This window comes from Lineus longissimus, chromosome 12 (assembly GCF_910592395.1).
Source record: "Lineus longissimus chromosome 12, tnLinLong1.2, whole genome shotgun sequence".
NCBI lineage: Eukaryota > Metazoa > Nemertea > Pilidiophora > Heteronemertea > Lineidae > Lineus > Lineus longissimus.
Window position 1 is genome coordinate 17,171,613 of NC_088319.1, and position 17,702 is coordinate 17,189,314.

Genomic DNA, 17,702 nt, shown 5'->3' on the forward strand with positions numbered 1-17,702 from the left:
CTTGGTCCGAGCTATCATCTCACTATGCTTGTGAAGACAGGTACAACCTGGCCGTCTCTTCTATACTGCAGATACCAAGGCCCCTTGGTCCGAGCTATCATCTCACTATGCTTGTGAAGACAGATACAACCTGACCGTCTCTTCTATAGTGCAGATACCAAGGCCCCTTGGTCTGAGCTATCATCTCACTATGCTTGCGTCAGCACTTCACCAAGGTGAATCACTGATCATTTTCGCAAGGGATGCCTCCAGCTTGGTATCAATTCCTTAAACAATCAACAGATCAAAAAACAAAAACAAAATATTTCTGGAAGGTTGATAACTTTATTGTCGCCTAGTCCGTCCAGCTTAATTTACCGTTTAGAAGATGTTCAACTACAAAATGTATTCATTCTATTATCTCATTTATACCATTATACTAAGAAAATCATGTTACGTATGAATGTTTATAAGTTGACCTATTTACAAGACAAGGTACACTCCTTTCACCAAGTCTGCTGCTCCAGACTTCAGTCTCTTTTGATGCAGACTCTAAATGAGGTTTAATTTGTTGATTACTGACACCTGGTACAGAACTACAAATCAATCCCAACATCAGATGAGCTCTGTGATTCTCACAGTGCCATCTGGCCAGGAATCATTGAATAGCACCTCGTACGACACAGTGTCTGCGATGTTTGACAAGGAGATTGGAGCAGATCGAACGAGAGGAGTGTGGCAGTGCAAGAGAAAGACATGATACATCAATGAACATTTGATTTTTCAAATTCAATAAGTTTATATTTTATTATCATTGTCATCATTATATCAGGGGTCATGGCCCAGACTTGGGTCTTTGCAAGGAAGGTCCAAGTTCATATTCAGCTCAATACATGTGAAGTCAAAAACAAAAGAATAATTAAAAGATTCACAGCCAAACTGGTTCTGAAATACATTTCATGGTGTCTTGTTTGGAGTCAAATAGGAAATGGTTTGGAATACGACATTTACCTGTTTGTGCGTTTCGTAATTTAGACCAACACCAGACAAGTTCCATTTTCAGATTGTTTACCAGTAACCTGGAATCGCTTTTGTTATCATAAGACCCTTGAGTCCTGTTTCAAAACACCTTGCTCCCAAGTAAACCCTTTCTTATTGCAATGTTGGAATGTATAAAATAAACTAAAGGTTCAATTATATACAGACATTGATTCAAAAGTGGCAAGTGAGCTTTATCAATTGACATTATTTTTCAGCACATGACAAGTTTTCTTCTGATTTTAGCTCAAAAATGAAATGCTTTTGAAAGAACATTGAAAATCAAACAGAAGGAGCAAAAGACTAACTAAACAAATAATAATGCTACTAAAAGATGAACTAGTCAAGTGAAGTGTGTTGGTGCATATAGATCTAAATAGGAGAGGCAGCCTCCAATCCATCACCCAGCCACGTCAAACACATAGAAATAAACCCCAAATGATAAACAACTGCCAAACAACATGTTTGCTTTTTGCCAAGCTGAGAATATTCAGTGGCGACTCACCAAGTAAGGTGTCCACCACGCCTCTTTACCAGCAAGGAAGGTCTCCCCATGGCTTTTTGACATGACCATTTGTTGGACAGCCCTCAATCAGCACTCTCAGATGGTGTCATTTGTGACCGGTTCATTCTGGGGAAAATATGCATTCTATCATAGGAATCTCCAGGGGGATGTGACCTACCAACATTTGGGGAAAAAACTGTTGAAATTGAAGCGAGAAAATTCCCTGAGCTGAAGTACATTTTCGAACTGACACTGAATCACCCTTTTGTGGTTTAGGAAAACAGCCCCATTTGGAAAGTCTGGCGATGCCCATGATTTCATGAAGTATTCCCAAAATAGTGACTCTAGACTGCTGGATGCTGAAGACAGGCTGCATGTTCCGAGCAGGACATAATTGTACAAGTGATTAATAAGCGACAAAGAAACACACAAGACAACACCGAGCATTTAATTACAAACATTAGTCAAATTTTCAGGACTGATAAAAATGCCAATTATGAAAGAATAAAACTTCTTCAAAAACATTGTGGAGACACTAAAGCGATGATCTGACCAGGTTGGTGAATGTGTGCTCCCAGTCACGTTGGTATCAAGTCCCAAAGCTACTACTGTATTCATTGAAGGAGATTCTACTTGTTGTGCTAATGCGGGGGTTCAAGCGCAGTGCCTGATATTGCCGCTTGCCTTATGAAGGAAGATGTCAATTGTTTGGCTGGAGACATCCTATTGATCAAACCCTGCCACATGACAACCGGAATTCGCGAGGAGACATCCCATTTCAAACAACGGCGCAAAATACAGATGTGGAATGACCCATCCTCCAAGTGGCAATTGGATGTGCAACTACTATCTTCAAAGCGTTATTGATTGCCTCAGTCCTGAAGCTAAACCACTGATACAAGATTGACAATTCTAAAAATCTACAATTATACGATATTTACAAAGCAAAGGGAAACAATTTGGACCCGTTTATTTGGTTTTCAGAGAGATCTCAACACAAAAGAATTGCATAGGAATTTTCAAGGTTTTTTATCTTACCCTTAAACAGTGGCACAAAATCTGAAATGTTTATCAAACCCAAATATGCAGTGACCCCCCAAAATAACCAACTCAAAGACAACAGGAAGGGCTGTGCTTTTCATTTCGACCAATCGCTGAGGAATTTGGCAGAAGAATTTGACACAGCAAATCAGTAACGGAGTGCAAACAATAAGAAATTCGATTAAAGGAAGTAAGTAGTCAGTGCTGGTCATGGTTAAAACAGTCAAACAAACTGATGACCAAAAATTAATCAAACAACTTATCAGTTGGTGAAATAAATACCAACCGATAACTCCCTCCCATCCAGAACTGACGAGAAAAAAACAAACTACAAACATGACAAATGCATAATTGGAATTGATTTTCACAAAAAAAGAAGTTATTGAGCACAATGTATCAACATGATAGTGACGTCACCTGTGGATAATCCACTCAAATATTACGACTGAATGTAGAGAATCTGCCAATGATTTTCTAGAAAAGGAGGTCAAACCACTAATTCACATTAAATGGCCAGAAAATCACGGCACAAATGCATTCTGTATCAAAATGTCAACATTATAGACATACAATACAAGATAGACCTGACCGCTCATGCTTGAAGGTGCAAGACATCGAAGGTTTGCTGGAACTTGCGTCTTTGCTGCAGTGAGATAGTATGAGCATTTCCCTGAATAGGCAACTGATGCCAATGTTTGGTCGTTGAGGTGTAGATTGTCTGATTATGAAGACCTGGGGTACAGTGAGGAAGAGGCATCTGAAATAAACAAAGGAGAGATTCATGAATCACAAGAGAGCCACAAACGCCCACGAAATATCCCCTGGGGTGCCCGCATATTCCACTTTTCACCACGCCCTAAATGAATTTCATAGTTGATTTGGTTCAGGAGCAACTCAGATAAGCAGTTTACCAGGCCTACTGAATGTGAAAAGCTCTGCATGACGATGAGAAAGTACTTGAGAAGAAGCTCACAAGTTCTTTCCACTCACCCTTATTATGCTGTAGCCTCCGTTACTGGGTTTGGCGTGAAGACTTTCTGTTTGTCAACGTCGGCTTTCTCCTCGTCTGTGTCGCACTTGGCGATGAGGATACAATGACCGTAGCCACACGCCACCTTGTGGATGTGCATACCCTCCATGGATTTCATCACCTCCGCCCTGGTGGAGGACTTGGGTTTATGCTCGCCGTAACCCTGAAGGATAACATGTTAAACAATAAGACACGCTGAACCAGGGACAGTGGCCCCATCTACATGCACACTTAGTTACTTGAATGCTGGAATTCATCACCTCCGCTCTCCAGAGGACTTGGGTTTATGCTCCTCGTAACCCTGGAGTAAGACGATTTGCAGCTTGTATCACATGTGATCACTTACCAGTTCTCCGTAGGTAGGACTAGGTCCCCATGATATGACGCTCGAATCAGCCACTACAACTATACTCTTATTGCTGAAAATAAGAGACAAATGTGAGAGGTAAATTCCAAAACTTATGAAACTTCGCACTCTTTAGATAAGAGTCATGATACTAATTTATTCATTTTATAGCTAGATTTTACTCAATTTGTGTCACATTTCTAGAGGATTAAGTGCACATACCAGCATCCAATACTTCTGATATTCCAGCCGCCTACATCTGTGACCACCTTGGGATACATTGCTGCCTCTCCAGTTGGTTTGTTCTGGCCAAACAGGTAGAGGATGCGACCTGCAAGGAGCAGACAAATACACTTTACCACCAACGGTATGACATGGTTTTATAAATACTCGATTTAGCAACAATACTTTTCCAAATCTAAAACACTTTGAAATCTAGTTTTACTTTTATTTCTTTATTTCCAATGAAAACATGAGATATCAAAATATTGTTTACTTTGCCGAACTTGGCAACTTTTGAAGATTCTTCCGCTCACCATCAATGCGCTAGCGGGTAATGTTGCATGGAAGCAATCAAACTGCGCTTAGTGAAACCACTATTCATCCCGAGATCAATAGACATTTGACCCTTCTTACCTGGGTCAGAGACAACCAAACTGAACGTGCTGCCAGCCGAGCACATCACAGCACCCCTCGCATAACCACCATCGAATAACTTGATCAGTCGAGGTACCATCTCATCCTTTTGCTCGCTATGTCCCAAGCGGCCATAACCGCCAAATCCCCAGCTAAACACTCGCTTCTTGTGGTCTATTGCTATCTGAAAGCAAGAAGAATAGATGACTTATTGTCAACAACGGATACACAAAATAGTTAGTACATCAATCTCCTGGTATTGCCATACAAATCATAAGCTTGTAATTGACTGGCTATTGGAGGTTTGACTGCATGTTACTCACTGTATGGTTGGTGCCACATGCCACATCTGTGATGGATACATCTGGCATGTTGATATAACGACTCTCTTTCACCTCGAAGAAGCACTTGACTGGTCGTGGCGTCATCTCACAGTTATACGAGAGCTTGTTACTCGTCACGAAATACTTTCCATCCGTGTTGTGGCCTTGAAAAACGAGAAAAGGAGCTTATTGAAAATTGCTGTAAACTATCAAATTTTTGCACCACGATTCATGTGTTTTGAACCAAGGCCCCCTTGACTACTAGCCTAGAGACCCATGCAATGGGACGACAGCTGGAGATCATTACCTAGCTGTCCATACTCCGGCAGACCAAAGGAATATAGCGTCCCCTTTGCAGTGATCATCATGGTGAACTCGCCACCACAGGCCACCTTCTTGATTGGACCTCTATCTGGATACTTCTCACCAATGTGTACCTATAAGAAAAGAAAAACATATCGATATTGTTTCCTTTAAGATACGCTGCATCCATGATGATCAGTCCGAGGTGAGAGTGTATATCAATCAAATGAGCTATTTTAACCTTCGAGCTCCACAACGCGTGGAGCCTGTCATCAGAGTAGTGTCCTGGAGAGCTGTGGCCCAGTGACATACTGGTTGAGGTATCTGACTGTCTATCCATGGGTCCTGGCTACCAACCTTGGTCTGGTCACCAAAAGACGTGCCCTGCATGAGCACCTCCTTTACACTCATAAGCACCTTTGTGGGCCTTTGTAGAGACCTATAATACTGTCAGTTGCTGTAAAGTGCCAAGAGATACAGAACTTGTTCAGTGAAAGTGCTAAGTCGCCATTATCAAAATCTCACCTCTGTCGGGCTTGGCACTGTCGCTGTCTGATGTCCGAGGCCAAGCTGACCCATTTTGTTGTCTCCAAATGAAAAAACCCTGCCTGTGTCTGAAAGATAAAGCAGTTCAGTAATAAGTAAACAATCGATGCCATGTCATGATCAGCAAGTGATTCTTTCAATCCCAACGGCCAAGGACAGAAAACGATGTGATGGCCTCATGTCTCACGAGGGATGAAGAGCCTTAGTAACTAGAACATACCTGAGAGCAGAAGTGTATGATTTTTCCCACATGCTCCATCTACGATTCGGATGTTGTTCAATGATTCGAGGAGCGTTGGTGCATCACGTCTTCGCCCCATGTCTCCCTGACCCAACTGTCCTTTGTCATTGCGTCCTGCGCGAGAGAAAATCATACCTGTTAGATACAATATCAACTACACGGAGCACATCTAAGCTGTAACACTTCAAATACATTCAAGTAAATGTATTTTATTACCTGTCATGAATCATCAGTGTCTTTTAAATTTGACTGTTCAGGTTCACTTTCAGCTTCAATCAGTAGGTTTACTCTCATTACTATCCAGCCGATTTGCTCCAAGTGCCTCACATGATGACCCCTCTAGAGCTGTTGGCTGGTAGACTCCAGATTGCATGACAAGGTGACGATCAGCTATGAGGCTGAATAACAGGGCTTGTTAGCCTTGCTATAACAGTGTTCGCTAGCCCTGTAACAGGGCAGTCACACCTACCAAATGAGTAAGCCTTTCCATCTTCTGTGATGACCACACTATGGCAGGCACCACACCCTGATACGACGTTCGACACTTTGATACCCTGAAACGACCCAATCCGATGAGGCTGCCATAAGTTTGGACCACCACCATTTTTCACTGCAAAGAAAGATGATAATTGAATGACACTGGCAAGACTAAGACAGCCCTTAATACAAAGGTTTCAATCGCTTAAAGAGCATCACATCCCCTTACTATTGGCAAGTACATTCACGATTCAACTTTTCCAAGCTCCACCTGTCTGATTGGACTACCACAATTTAAGATCTCATAATCCATAAATCTTACCATTTTTTGGTACTTTGTGACGTCCAACTAAATCCCAGTTCATGCCACCGCAGACCAAGACCTCACCACTAAAGTCATTACATTTGTTGACCTAGAAATATAAAGCAGAATATTCAACAAATAGCCAAGTTAAGAAAGATTCTGAGACCAAATCCCGGGACATTATAGGTCAGTGGTCAGAGCGCAAGGCTCAGGCTTTGGGATCCACTCTCGATCGCCGCTGTTACAGGTCCTTGAGCAAGACACTGCAGCTGTGCATGTCTTGTTTCATTCTATTCTTACACGACAGGACTCAGGTTGCCACTTTCACCACAGGACCCAGGTTGCCACTTTCACCATTTTCTGTCTGAAATCAGCATGAAAAACATGTTTGTGGTGACGTCAGTGGAAGTGCCGTCAGGAGTCCACTAAGTATGGACACGACTGAGATAAGCGAGAACCAGAGGGACCATTTATCCCCATCACTCAGCCAAGTCATTCATGTAGACAAACATTAGTCATAGTCATATCCGAACATTCAACTGAAAGATCAATCATTGATTAAAGTCTTTGTGCTTCATCATAATCGTTTTGCCATGAGTTGCCCAGCATTGAGTGAAGGAAGCTGCACAAACAAGCTGAAACCATCCATCTTTCAATATGATCAGGGTTTGTACGACACTCAGCTGATTGTCCTCTTCCATTGAACAGTGCCCTAATCACTAGCAACACTACAGTGTCTTTCTTCTTCTTCTAATGTTCAAGAAAGATTTCAGGATAATCCATATCCTTTCATCTCAATCACCAGGTTATACGCAAGACCTCAACTATAAAGTCCCTCCCGGCCACTGACGAACTTAATCTTCAGTAACATTCCTTACGCCCTAACCCATTTAGTCAAGGTTGACTCTTGATTTCAATAACAAGCCAAGAGCCAAGGTCACAATCTATTTCAAAACTGTATCTTGCGTCTTTTTTTTAGGCAGCCGAGTGCAACGGTATAAATCAATGCCAGCAACAATCACAAGTGGGAATTTTGTGGCACATGACATTTCTGCAGTTGTCATTCTATTTACCCTCAATTCAAATTTACATCCATTATAAATATGTCATCTTCAAGTATTAAGAGCTTTCCTTTAGCCTACTGATGTCAGCACAAGCGGGTCATTTTATATGACAAACAGATCCTTCTCAAAGAATCGTTTCTTCAATTCAAGAACTATGCAGGTTTCCTTGGCAACGCAGCATCTTCTGGTGCCGTGTATTCGATTTGTCACTTGATTGCGTTAAAAATGTTGTGGTACATCCCTTGGGATGTCACTTGGTCGATTGCATACACCCAGGCTCGAGTTTTGAATGTGGAGGAAATATCATAACTGGCAGCTTTATTGAAATCACATTGATAAGTAGAAATGGTTGGCACGTCAAAGCTGAATACACTTAAATTAAAGATTTGAATTGAACTAACTTCCAAAATCAAATTATTTGGAAATGAAGTTTACATATGGATATTGACTCATAAGTTAACTCTAAAGCTAGCCCTAGACCAAGTTGGCACAAGTCAATTTTCATGATACAAATGACTGCCATTGACATGTGAAGTGGCAGAGAGCCAAGACCTCATGGCCTTGCATGCTTCAATTCAATGCTTTGCTGTTGGAGGGATGACACCATTTGACATCCTGGCCTTAATGTTGGATTAAGAATCTGACAAACAAGGATTGCGTTACTTATACTGCACATCAAGGCGTCAGACTCTAACAGCTTATTTGTTACATAATTTCAAAAATATCTTTAGACAAAATGTGAAAATTTCCCCAACCAGAGAAGATTACTCATCCAACCACCCAGTCATAACAAGACAAAGAGATCACTATTCCACGAATCAGATAATACCAGGATGTTTAAAATCAATACCTCATTTTTAAACAGCACACAAAGAATCTAGCCAGGATTGACAGAAATCAATATCAAGCCAGAGATAGATGGTCATCACTCCAAAGCAAGCCTAGTCTAACAGTGGCAGTGCAGAGTTCAAAACGTTGACTACAGAGTGGAGACAAAAAGAGACCATTAATGACCATATTTCTTGGCTGAAATAATGCAACAGGAAATAAATTTGGCCATTTTTTTCAGACGTTCAAATCAAGGGGCAAACGTCTTAATGCCAAAAACATCATGATGTCTCTGGATTCTGCCATTGTTGGTGAAGTGAACACTGAAGTCGTAAAAGATGAAAAAGCAGGACACATCGTGTCAGAAACATTCTGGCCCCCCCGACAGCACCCCCATGATAGAGGTCATGACGTCGTCAAGAGGACACTGATAACGACAAACTGATAGTGTGACATCACACAGTCGATGACGCTGATAACTCACTGACTGATGTCTGAAAAATTTTTGGCCAGTTTTTCTTTCTTCTCACTTTGCTGTTGTTCTAGCGTTTACGAAAAACAAACATTCATGTCATGTCACACAGTAAGTGCAATGTCATAGGCAACATAACAAACAATGACACCACAACACATATCTCTGATGAGTAGAGATCACTCACGATGTTATTGTCCTTCACCACCTCCTCCTCATCACTGACATCAGTGAAGGGAGTAGAAGCAGGCTGGCCAGTGCAAAACACGGGCTGGTTTTCATTGTCTCCCACCGCCTCTTCCTCAACCGAATGCGAGCCGTTTTGACCGGCTTTTTTCTTCTTTATGGTGGTCAACACATCCTCAGAGTCCGAATCATCCTTCCTTTTCTGTTTCGGCATGTTTAGAAAGGGAGTTTGTACACAAAATACTTTCGAATAGGAGGATTCAAGAAAACCGCATTGGCAATGTATTGGTCTGAAATCTCGCAGAATCCCGCGCGTAATCTCGCGTGCGGACTTTTCGTCTTTGTCTTCGAAAATGACGAAATGGTTGTGCTTGTGTTGTCCTCTGTGTGTTGGGAATCTTTAACACTAAAATAGTCTTTGACACAAGATAATCCGGGCAGAGACGAGTATGCAGCGCAGCAGGGTACCCTACTGTGAAGTCCAGGAGCCGCCCCGACTTTCTATGGTCATGGAAGTGTCATGGCCGTTGAATACTGTAAAATCGACCAGACACCGTCACCGAAATATCTGACTTCAATTTCAAGTTTTTCTTTAAGAAGATCCCTTTGTTGTTTCCGCATTAGCTGTCACGATCTAGCCATTGAAAGAGGTAGATACAAAAAACTTAAAGTTGAAGAGAGGGTGTGTTCTTGTGATGGGACTTCGAAGTCTATTTTAACCAGTGCCTTACAAGTTAGTAAGGATCTAGACAACAAAGGAAAACAGTCTTGGTTTTCTTGTATAAAATTTATTTGTGGTTGTCTGAATCTGGATGCAAACAATGCTGAAAGTGTTTCAACCTCCAGTCTTGTTCATAAATTAGGTGAAGAATTTTACAGAAAGTGGAAGCTAGAAATTTGGGATGATTCTCGGAATCCAAATGCTAAAAACAAATTACGCACTTATAGGTCCTTCAAAACGCAACTCTGCTGTGAGAAATATCTGACTTCAATTTCAAGTTTTTCTTTAAGAAGATCCCTTTGTTGTTTCCGCATTAGCTGTCACGATCTAGCCATTGAAAGAGGTAGATACAAAAAACTTAAAGTTGAAGAGAGGGTGTGTTCTTGTGATGGGACTTCAATAGAAGACGAGGTTCACTTTCTAACTGCCTGCCCAAAATATGATGCTTCAAGGAACGATTTTTTCTCAGTTATCAATGAGAACAACATCAACTTTTCAGGTCTCTCACCAGGAAATAAGTTTATCTGGCTTCTTTCAAATGAGGACCCTGGAATTTGTCAGAAGCTATCATCATTTTTACAGAAATGCTTTTCTGATCGCATAAAATAAGGACCTCCTCTCTCCCACCTACTAGTATCTACTCCAGGTTTGACCCCGGTAGTAGACTTTATATTGTTACTTTTGTCATGTATCCTTTGTATGTCTTATGTACTTTCAATCAAAATCATTGTATTTCTATTGTACCATGTGTACCTTTGCCCTCCGGGCCTTTTGATTAATAAACTAATTTGAATTTGAATTTCACCCGATCAGCAAGTTCAGTTCCATATTAAGCCTTGAGATGGCGCAGCCGAAATAAACTACTGTTACAATTGATGGAACAGCCACTTAAATGCATGATTTCTTGGTTGTATAGTCAACAATCGTTCACAAGTTGATCACAAATAAATATAATCATATTTTTTATATAAATTTTAGCATTTACATTGGTAAATCTTTCTTCAATTGCCATTTTATGAGATTGCTTGTGAGTTACAGGAGGGAGGGCAAAGAGTGTAAGTAACGGTGGCGTCAAAATGGCCGTCTAATCCACCAAATTGCCAAGTAACTACAGTTTCTGTCAAAAAGTGAGCCGATTTCTCCTGTTTCAACCGGTAATTTATGCTGCAAATGACATATTTTTAATCAGCGTTGTTTGATGAATGCGACTGATTGTGTTTGTCACGCAGTGCTATGTTATTATTGGTGTAATGGATGATTACTGCATGCCATTGATTGATAACATGCGATAGGCTTCATGCATAGGCCTATACAATACATGGCATTTGGGATTGGTTTCACTGTTTAGGCCTCTTTTTGACCGGTAGACGAGACGAGAGAAGATGGCAGGACTTGCAATAATGATTAATAGGCCTAATGATAGGGTAGGCCTACATGAACATGCTACATCAAGTTTATTATCATGGCTTTTTCAGGAGTAAACGTCCCCAAGTCCCTTTCGCTTTAGTCTAGAGTAGACCGCTGTTGAGTGTTGTGTTTGAAAACCATTGCTGGGCCGGTTTCTTCAAAGTCTTGTTTTCTAATTGTTGGGGGAACAAGTCGTCCATTACTACACTAGGCCTAAGACTTTAAGGGGATTTCACTATTTCAGCATTAACCATGGTTACACAAAAGCTCAAGGAAAAGCCACAAGGTACCTGTCAGAGGAAGTTGTTGACAATAACTTAAGAGCTGCAGCCAACAAACGAGTGGTTGCATACCATGTGTTAGGATGTCTACCACTGATACTAGTTTTGTGGCAGTATACAGGAATAATCATTTCCTGTGACACAGTCACTCAATGTCGCTGACGCTGTGTGATCAGTTGTTATTGTACTTGCAGGTTCTCAGGACAAGCTGTGAAAAACCCTTTTGTTTGAGAGGTGTACCCGCGTCAGTCTAGTCACTCAGTTACTGCTCAAAATCCAGTAGGCATTGGGGTATTTGCAGTCTAATAGGTTAGAATTGAAGGCAGTGTTCTCAAAATACAGGTTAGTAAAATGTAGACCTAACAAGTTCTCTTTTATTTTCAATTATTATCTCATGATCTTGCATCTCACCTCGACCTCGTCCTTTTTTTAATTTAGAGAGAGAACATAGCTCTTTCTTTTGTTGAAGTCCAGTACCAACTTACTTCACTAGGTACATGTTAATAAAGAAGGCTGAAGATCTTTTGACTTGTGTGGCATTGAGGCATAACCACATTTCTTGACAGTAATGTGTTTTTGTGTGTTGCCGAATCTGTACAAGGTGTGGAATGTCTTGCTTGTTGTGTTATTCATCGGAAACACACTATTAGTGATATAATAGAGCTCTTAGTGCTGAGTGTTTTCAGCATTGTTTCAGCTTTGCAGGTGAACTAATAAGTCGTCCATTTTGTAATAATCCATTTTTCTGAATTAGATGGCATGATCTATGATAAGACAGCTGGGCAGTGAATCTCCAGTTGTCTCTATCAGATTCAGTGGTTCAGTTGTCGACTGATCAAAAGTCAATAGATTTCCTTGGTTTCAGTCAATAGTCATGTCAGTTTTTGTTTCTCTACAGCATCTGCAGTAATGCAAGACATATTGCATTGTATTTGGAAGGTTGGAATGAGGTAATTTGATTAGTTTAATAGTTTAGGATCAACATTTTAGCTCCACCCTTAGGACAGGGACAGTGCGATGTAAAAATTCCTCAAGCCATGTTAGTGAAATAGTTTTATATTTGATAGATTTTTAATTTGATTTTTCTACAGCTCTCATTTTTGATTGGAAATATGGCATCTGTGTAAGTACTGTTAAGAATCTGTGTCATATTTGGGATAAGTCTAACATTCCACAAGCAGCCTTGCAAGAGATAAGATTTTGCTTTCTCTTCCTTGATGTTGCCACATGTATGGTTATTGTAACTTGCACCCTGGTAGCTGGTGACATCTCTGCCAAATTTGTATCAAGAGGCAGCCTCTTCATCTGCACCACAACCTTTTCATGTTAATGCTTGTGAATGTACATTGTAATGATAGGATAGGAGGAAGCATCCCTCGACCTGTATGCACCCTCCCATTCCAATTCCAACTAGGCGACCACTGTACCTCCTCTCTTTGCCTACATACTTCGCCAAGGTGACTCATGTGAGATCATCAATTAGCATCTCATTGGTGTCAATACCCAATCTTGAAAGTAATCAAAATTTCTGAAGTGAGATGGCACTGCATGTGTTTGTTCCTGCTGACTTTCCAGACAACTGCAGTATGTAACTGAATTAAATCTAAGTTCCACTACGAACTTGACTACACTGCTTTAATAGTCAAGTTCCACTACCATGACAACTAGCAGCAGGAGGAAAGTACACAGCATGGCACACTTGCATTATGTAGTGGATGCTGTGATGTGTTGCATAGAATTTATGTTCTGAGTTTCTGCTGCATGATAGTTCAAATCATGCCCAGTGTTGTTTGGTATGGCTGTGCTAATTCCATAGAATAGACGCCACTTGCACAATAGGGGGGTTGACAAAGGCCTGTTGTTATTGGTCAATTGGAGTTGAAAGGAGTTGTTCAAGCCTTGTGGAGGTCTTGTATTGAATGGGCATGTCTGAATCAGACCAAGGAAAGGAGGGCAATATGGTGGTTGGAAATGGAATGGGGTAAGGTACAGATTTTGTGGATTTGTCAAATTTCACATTTTGTCAAATACAGTTCAACTATTCAACCGTGTTTTACTGCCCTCTGATGTGGAGGTCTGAGAATTGAACTACCACAACCAGAAACACAATTCTCCACCAGTCCAATGTCTCCCTGACTGGCTATAGGCCTACATCCATACCCTGTTTGTGTATTGTTTGAGAACAATACAGTGGCTTTTTCCACTTACAGAGTGCTTCATAGGTTTTGTATGTAGGCCGAACTTGGCTATGGGATAGGTTTGACCGTGTGACAGTCTTGGTGGAAGTGGTTGTCATTAACCCAAGCAACTCTGATACCAGAGCCCAGCCCTGGGCTATCCTCTCAAATTATCTGAAGGTTTTTTGTTGATACATGTTAATTTTTTATGCAACCATACCCCATGAAATGTATTCTTTCATAACAAGATTCATGTTACATATATGTAATGTATTTGAATCCAGGTCAACAAGAACTCCATAAGGAATTTCCTCATGGAGTTCTTGTTGATCTACCCAGCCCTGTCGGCAAAGTTAAGCAATGCCGAGTGTGGTTGGTGGATGGGTGACTGTGAAAATAGGGAGTTTTCATAAAGCCTTTGAAACGCCAACTGAATCACCCATCCCATTGTTTGATGCTGAATGACCAGCTCCTGAATGACCTGATCATCATGTCGAACGCTGGGGCAGGTGTTCGCTTTGGCGATTCAGGGGATTTGCAAAAACTCACTATTATACCTGTGACTTTTAACCTAAGCTATATCAACAAACTTTTCAATGATATTTTTCCATCGCCACTCACCTTTATCATGTCACTTCTTTCAGAGCGGGAAAGGTGTCATCTGACAAGGATCCTTTGATTAACAACAACCAGGCGGAGCCACCAACCAAAAGCATGTCGGGGGAGAAGAAGACGGTGGTTCAGATCGCCACCGTCGTATTGTCATACTGGACGATATCGATATCAATGGTATTCGCCAACAAGTATCTCCTCGGAGGGAAACATTCTGAAAGTGACATATCATTATTCGTGGCCTGGTTCCAGTGCCTTGTAACAGTATTCTCCGTCATAATTGGGACATACACATCGAGGATATGCCGCGGATCTGACGCTAAAATCCCACTAGTCTCGCAGAAAGTCCTACTGTCAAAAAATATGTTGATACTTTCAGCGTTATTTGTTGGCATGTTGACTTTTAATAACCTTTGCCTGAAACATGTTGGTGTGGCGTTTTTCCAAGTTGCCCGTTCCCTAACGTTGATCTTCACTGTGATCTTCTCGGCACTTATTCTTGGAAAGCCGCAGTCAAAGCAGACAATTGGATGTTGTTTAATTGTCGTCTCGGGGTTCTGTCTTGGGGTAAATCAGGAGGGCATTGCAGGGACATTGTCCTACCGCGGCGTAATCTATGGCGTCACAACCAGTCTCTTCGTGTCGCTGGTCGGGATCTTCACGAAAAGAGCACTCGAATTAGTAGAGAAGGATGTTGTGAAAGTGACATTTTACAACAACGTGAATTCGGCGGTGATGTTTATACCACTGGTTATCGCCACTAGTCAACTGATGGTCGTATTCCAAGAGAAATCCAGCGATATTACATTTTGGATCTTTTTAATCTTATCAGGTATGCTGAGCTTCCTGATTGGCTGGGCTAGTAACATGCAAATCGACTATACGTCCCCGATTACACATCATATCAGTAATAACACCAAAGCGGTCCTACAGACTGTTATTGCCGTCCTGTGGTACCAGGAGACTAAACTGTTCCTGTGGTGGTGTAGTAATCTCCTTGTTATAACCGGTGCATTCCTTTACGCAATGGTAAAGATGCGTGAACAGAGGGCGCTAGCATCATCAACAGCGACTATTTCGGCTATGGAGGCTGGAGAGAACGATACAAAAAATGGCGTCCAAAAAGCTTAACATTTGAGAGTGTGGTGAGTGTGTAGTCTTTGATGACTGTGATGGAACAGGGTGTTTAGTTAGAGCCATACCAGGAATCAAACATGAATGTGTAATTTTCTTTGTAAGCTCTACCTCGGTTGATACATTGTGTGTTCCGGTCTTGCCGAAAATTTAGGAAAACTTGCAAAATAACATCGCGTCCATTTTATAAATATAAAAGAGTGAGTGACTTCTGCTACTTGATAGTTTCTCTCCATTGTTTGATTTAATATCTGTTTCTTTATCAAATGTTTGGTTACCGGTACTAAAAAGATAACTCTTCTTCAAGGTTTTTTGAGGAGACGGTCCCTCAGCTCTTTTGAAGGTTCAGCTGAATCAAAAGGTTTTCTTTTTGTCACCATATTCAAATGTATAGTATAGATTTTTTTTAAGAACCGTCCAGCAGTTACATCCAATGTATTGCTTTCAATCAGCTGTTACAATTTATATCAAGTTCAAGTCTGAATTTCATCTTTGGTCTTTGCCAGAATATGTACAATGATTGTCCCAGTGATACCTGACCTTGAGGCAATCTTTGATCAGAGGCACTTAACCCCTGCTGAATACAGTCCACCCAAACTTGATGCAGAGTGTCCTAAAACAACAGATATTTCTACTATCGTTGGGCTCAAGGCACCAGTATCAGTTGAGAGGGGAATCGCCACAGTCAGGTTGTACATTTCAGACAGTAGTCGCAGTCCCTCCCCGGCTATTACTTTATTAAAGTGATGTTTTATATTGTAATAAGAACAATTTGAGTATAGAGTGTTAATATCGTTTTATATTATGGTTGTAAATACGCTTTTGGTCCGTCCATCTATCTGTGTGTGAATTTCTCAGATAGGTGATTATTTTTTCAAAACAATTTGTTGCTTTTTCGATAAGCATATGTTATAACATAAGTGTCGAGTACTTTGTATTTCAATTAGCATTCCAAAGAAATTGCTTATGAGAGTATATTCATTTATTCATTGTTGACAACATCAGTTTGTATAACAACTGCTGTTGTATCTGAATGTTGGGGAAACAGAATATTTAGTTCTATGACTTACACAGGACTGGGCTTTTCCTGACCTTGTATGTGTCGTATGTATGATGAGCACATGTGGAATAAATGTACCTTTCACCTTCAATACGCGATGTTCAGGATAGATGTTAAACTAGACTGTTAACCCAGAAATAATGTGCCTTTTTTCATCACATTCACTGATAATCACTATGAAAGAAATCCAAAGAAACCAACAATCATTTTGTAATATAGCACTCGGGCAGTTGAATGTTGTTGGCCACTTTCAGTTTAAGGTTTTGGCACCAGATGTCAGGACAGGCATTCTGCAGTGATTTAAGTGAAACTGGGTGGAGTCGTACATAAGTTGAATTATAACCAGAAGAGATGAAATGGCTGTGTTTTACTTCAGGCTGGAGGTATTAAAACAACTGATAAACTCACAGAACACGTTTATTCTGTGATTTTTTTTCTGAGAAAAGTTAAAAATTGGGTGAATTACATGTACCAGTGGTAGATTGTAATATTGCATTTGCAGCCTGGTTGAACTCAGTCATATTTTATCCTCTGCTCTGTTATGAATCTCAACCTTATTTGCAGTACATCCAATGTCTAAAAGTGAAAGCATTGTGGGTATCTATGGAGACCTAGGTATGTCATGTTTGAAAGCTGCACAGCGCAGAATGAGGTGTTCATTTTCAAATCTGAAGCTTGATAATACATGTATACAAACAACCGATGTAATGAATTAGCTAGAGTCATTGATGTTTGTTTTGTAAAACACTGCAATCTAAAGTGATGCATTATGTCCAAGCAATATTTTCAAGTTCAAAAAAGAATATCAGATTTCTATATTATTCATAGGAAATGTTTATATTTATATACTGTCACTTCTCCAGAATAGTTTAGTATGTTAACAAATAAAATGGTTTTGGTTTGTCTATTCAGTTGTTGTTTTGGCAATTTATAACTGACCAAGTTGGAAACAGCGGACATCCAGAGACAGAAGGTCTGCTGGACAATCTCT

General features: G+C 40.6%; 2 protein-coding genes across 10 annotated transcripts; one reads left to right on the plus strand and one right to left on the minus strand.

Annotated features, from left to right (window-relative positions):
* Positions 1 to 310: 310 nt before the first annotated feature.
* Positions 311 to 9,615, minus strand: LOC135497020 (protein RCC2 homolog). The gene is made up of 12 exons (XM_064786664.1): positions 9,321 to 9,615; positions 6,788 to 6,878; positions 6,458 to 6,598; positions 5,968 to 6,102; positions 5,727 to 5,815; positions 5,206 to 5,335; positions 4,899 to 5,062; positions 4,576 to 4,759; positions 4,162 to 4,270; positions 3,940 to 4,012; positions 3,554 to 3,756; positions 311 to 3,320 (listed from the first exon to the last, which is right to left on the minus strand). The coding sequence occupies exons 1-11, from the start codon at positions 9,531 to 9,533 to the stop codon at positions 3,559 to 3,561; spliced, it is 1,527 nt and encodes a 508-aa protein (XP_064642734.1). The 5' UTR covers positions 9,534 to 9,615; the 3' UTR covers positions 311 to 3,320; positions 3,554 to 3,558.
* A 1,490-nt stretch (positions 9,616 to 11,105) lies between these two features.
* On the plus strand, positions 11,106 to 17,618 carry LOC135496991 (GDP-fucose transporter-like). Of its 9 annotated transcripts, none has more exons than XM_064786602.1 (4): positions 11,111 to 11,194; positions 11,923 to 12,070; positions 12,627 to 12,678; positions 14,550 to 17,618. In XM_064786602.1, the coding sequence occupies exons 3-4, from the start codon at positions 12,638 to 12,640 to the stop codon at positions 15,646 to 15,648; spliced, it is 1,140 nt and encodes a 379-aa protein (XP_064642672.1). In that variant the 5' UTR covers positions 11,111 to 11,194; positions 11,923 to 12,070; positions 12,627 to 12,637; the 3' UTR covers positions 15,649 to 17,618. The 9 variants fall into 9 exon arrangements, with proteins under 9 accessions (XP_064642679.1, XP_064642672.1, XP_064642676.1 ...); XM_064786606.1 differs by lacking the exon at positions 12,627 to 12,678 and adding an exon at positions 12,820 to 12,851; XM_064786604.1 differs by having other exon boundaries at positions 11,111 to 11,167.
* Positions 17,619 to 17,702: the final 84 nt, after the last annotated feature.

Coding starts and splice junctions, on each gene's coding strand:
- LOC135497020 (XM_064786664.1), bottom strand. CDS start 9,533: ATGCCGAAACAGAAAAGGAAGGATGATTCGGACTCTGAGGATGTGTTG. Junction 5,063..5,205: donor GCCGGAGTATGGACAGCTAG/GTAATGATCTCC, acceptor TCGTTTTTCAAG/GCCACAACACGGATGGAAAG. Junction 3,757..3,939: donor GTCCTACCTACGGAGAACTG/GTAAGTGATCAC, acceptor GTTATCCTTCAG/GGTTACGGCGAGCATAAACC.
- LOC135496991 (XM_064786601.1), top strand. CDS start 13,648: ATGGGCATGTCTGAATCAGACCAAGGAAAGGAGGGCAATATGGTGGTT. Junction 13,710..14,549: donor GTGGTTGGAAATGGAATGGG/GTAAGGTACAGA, acceptor CACTTCTTTCAG/AGCGGGAAAGGTGTCATCTG.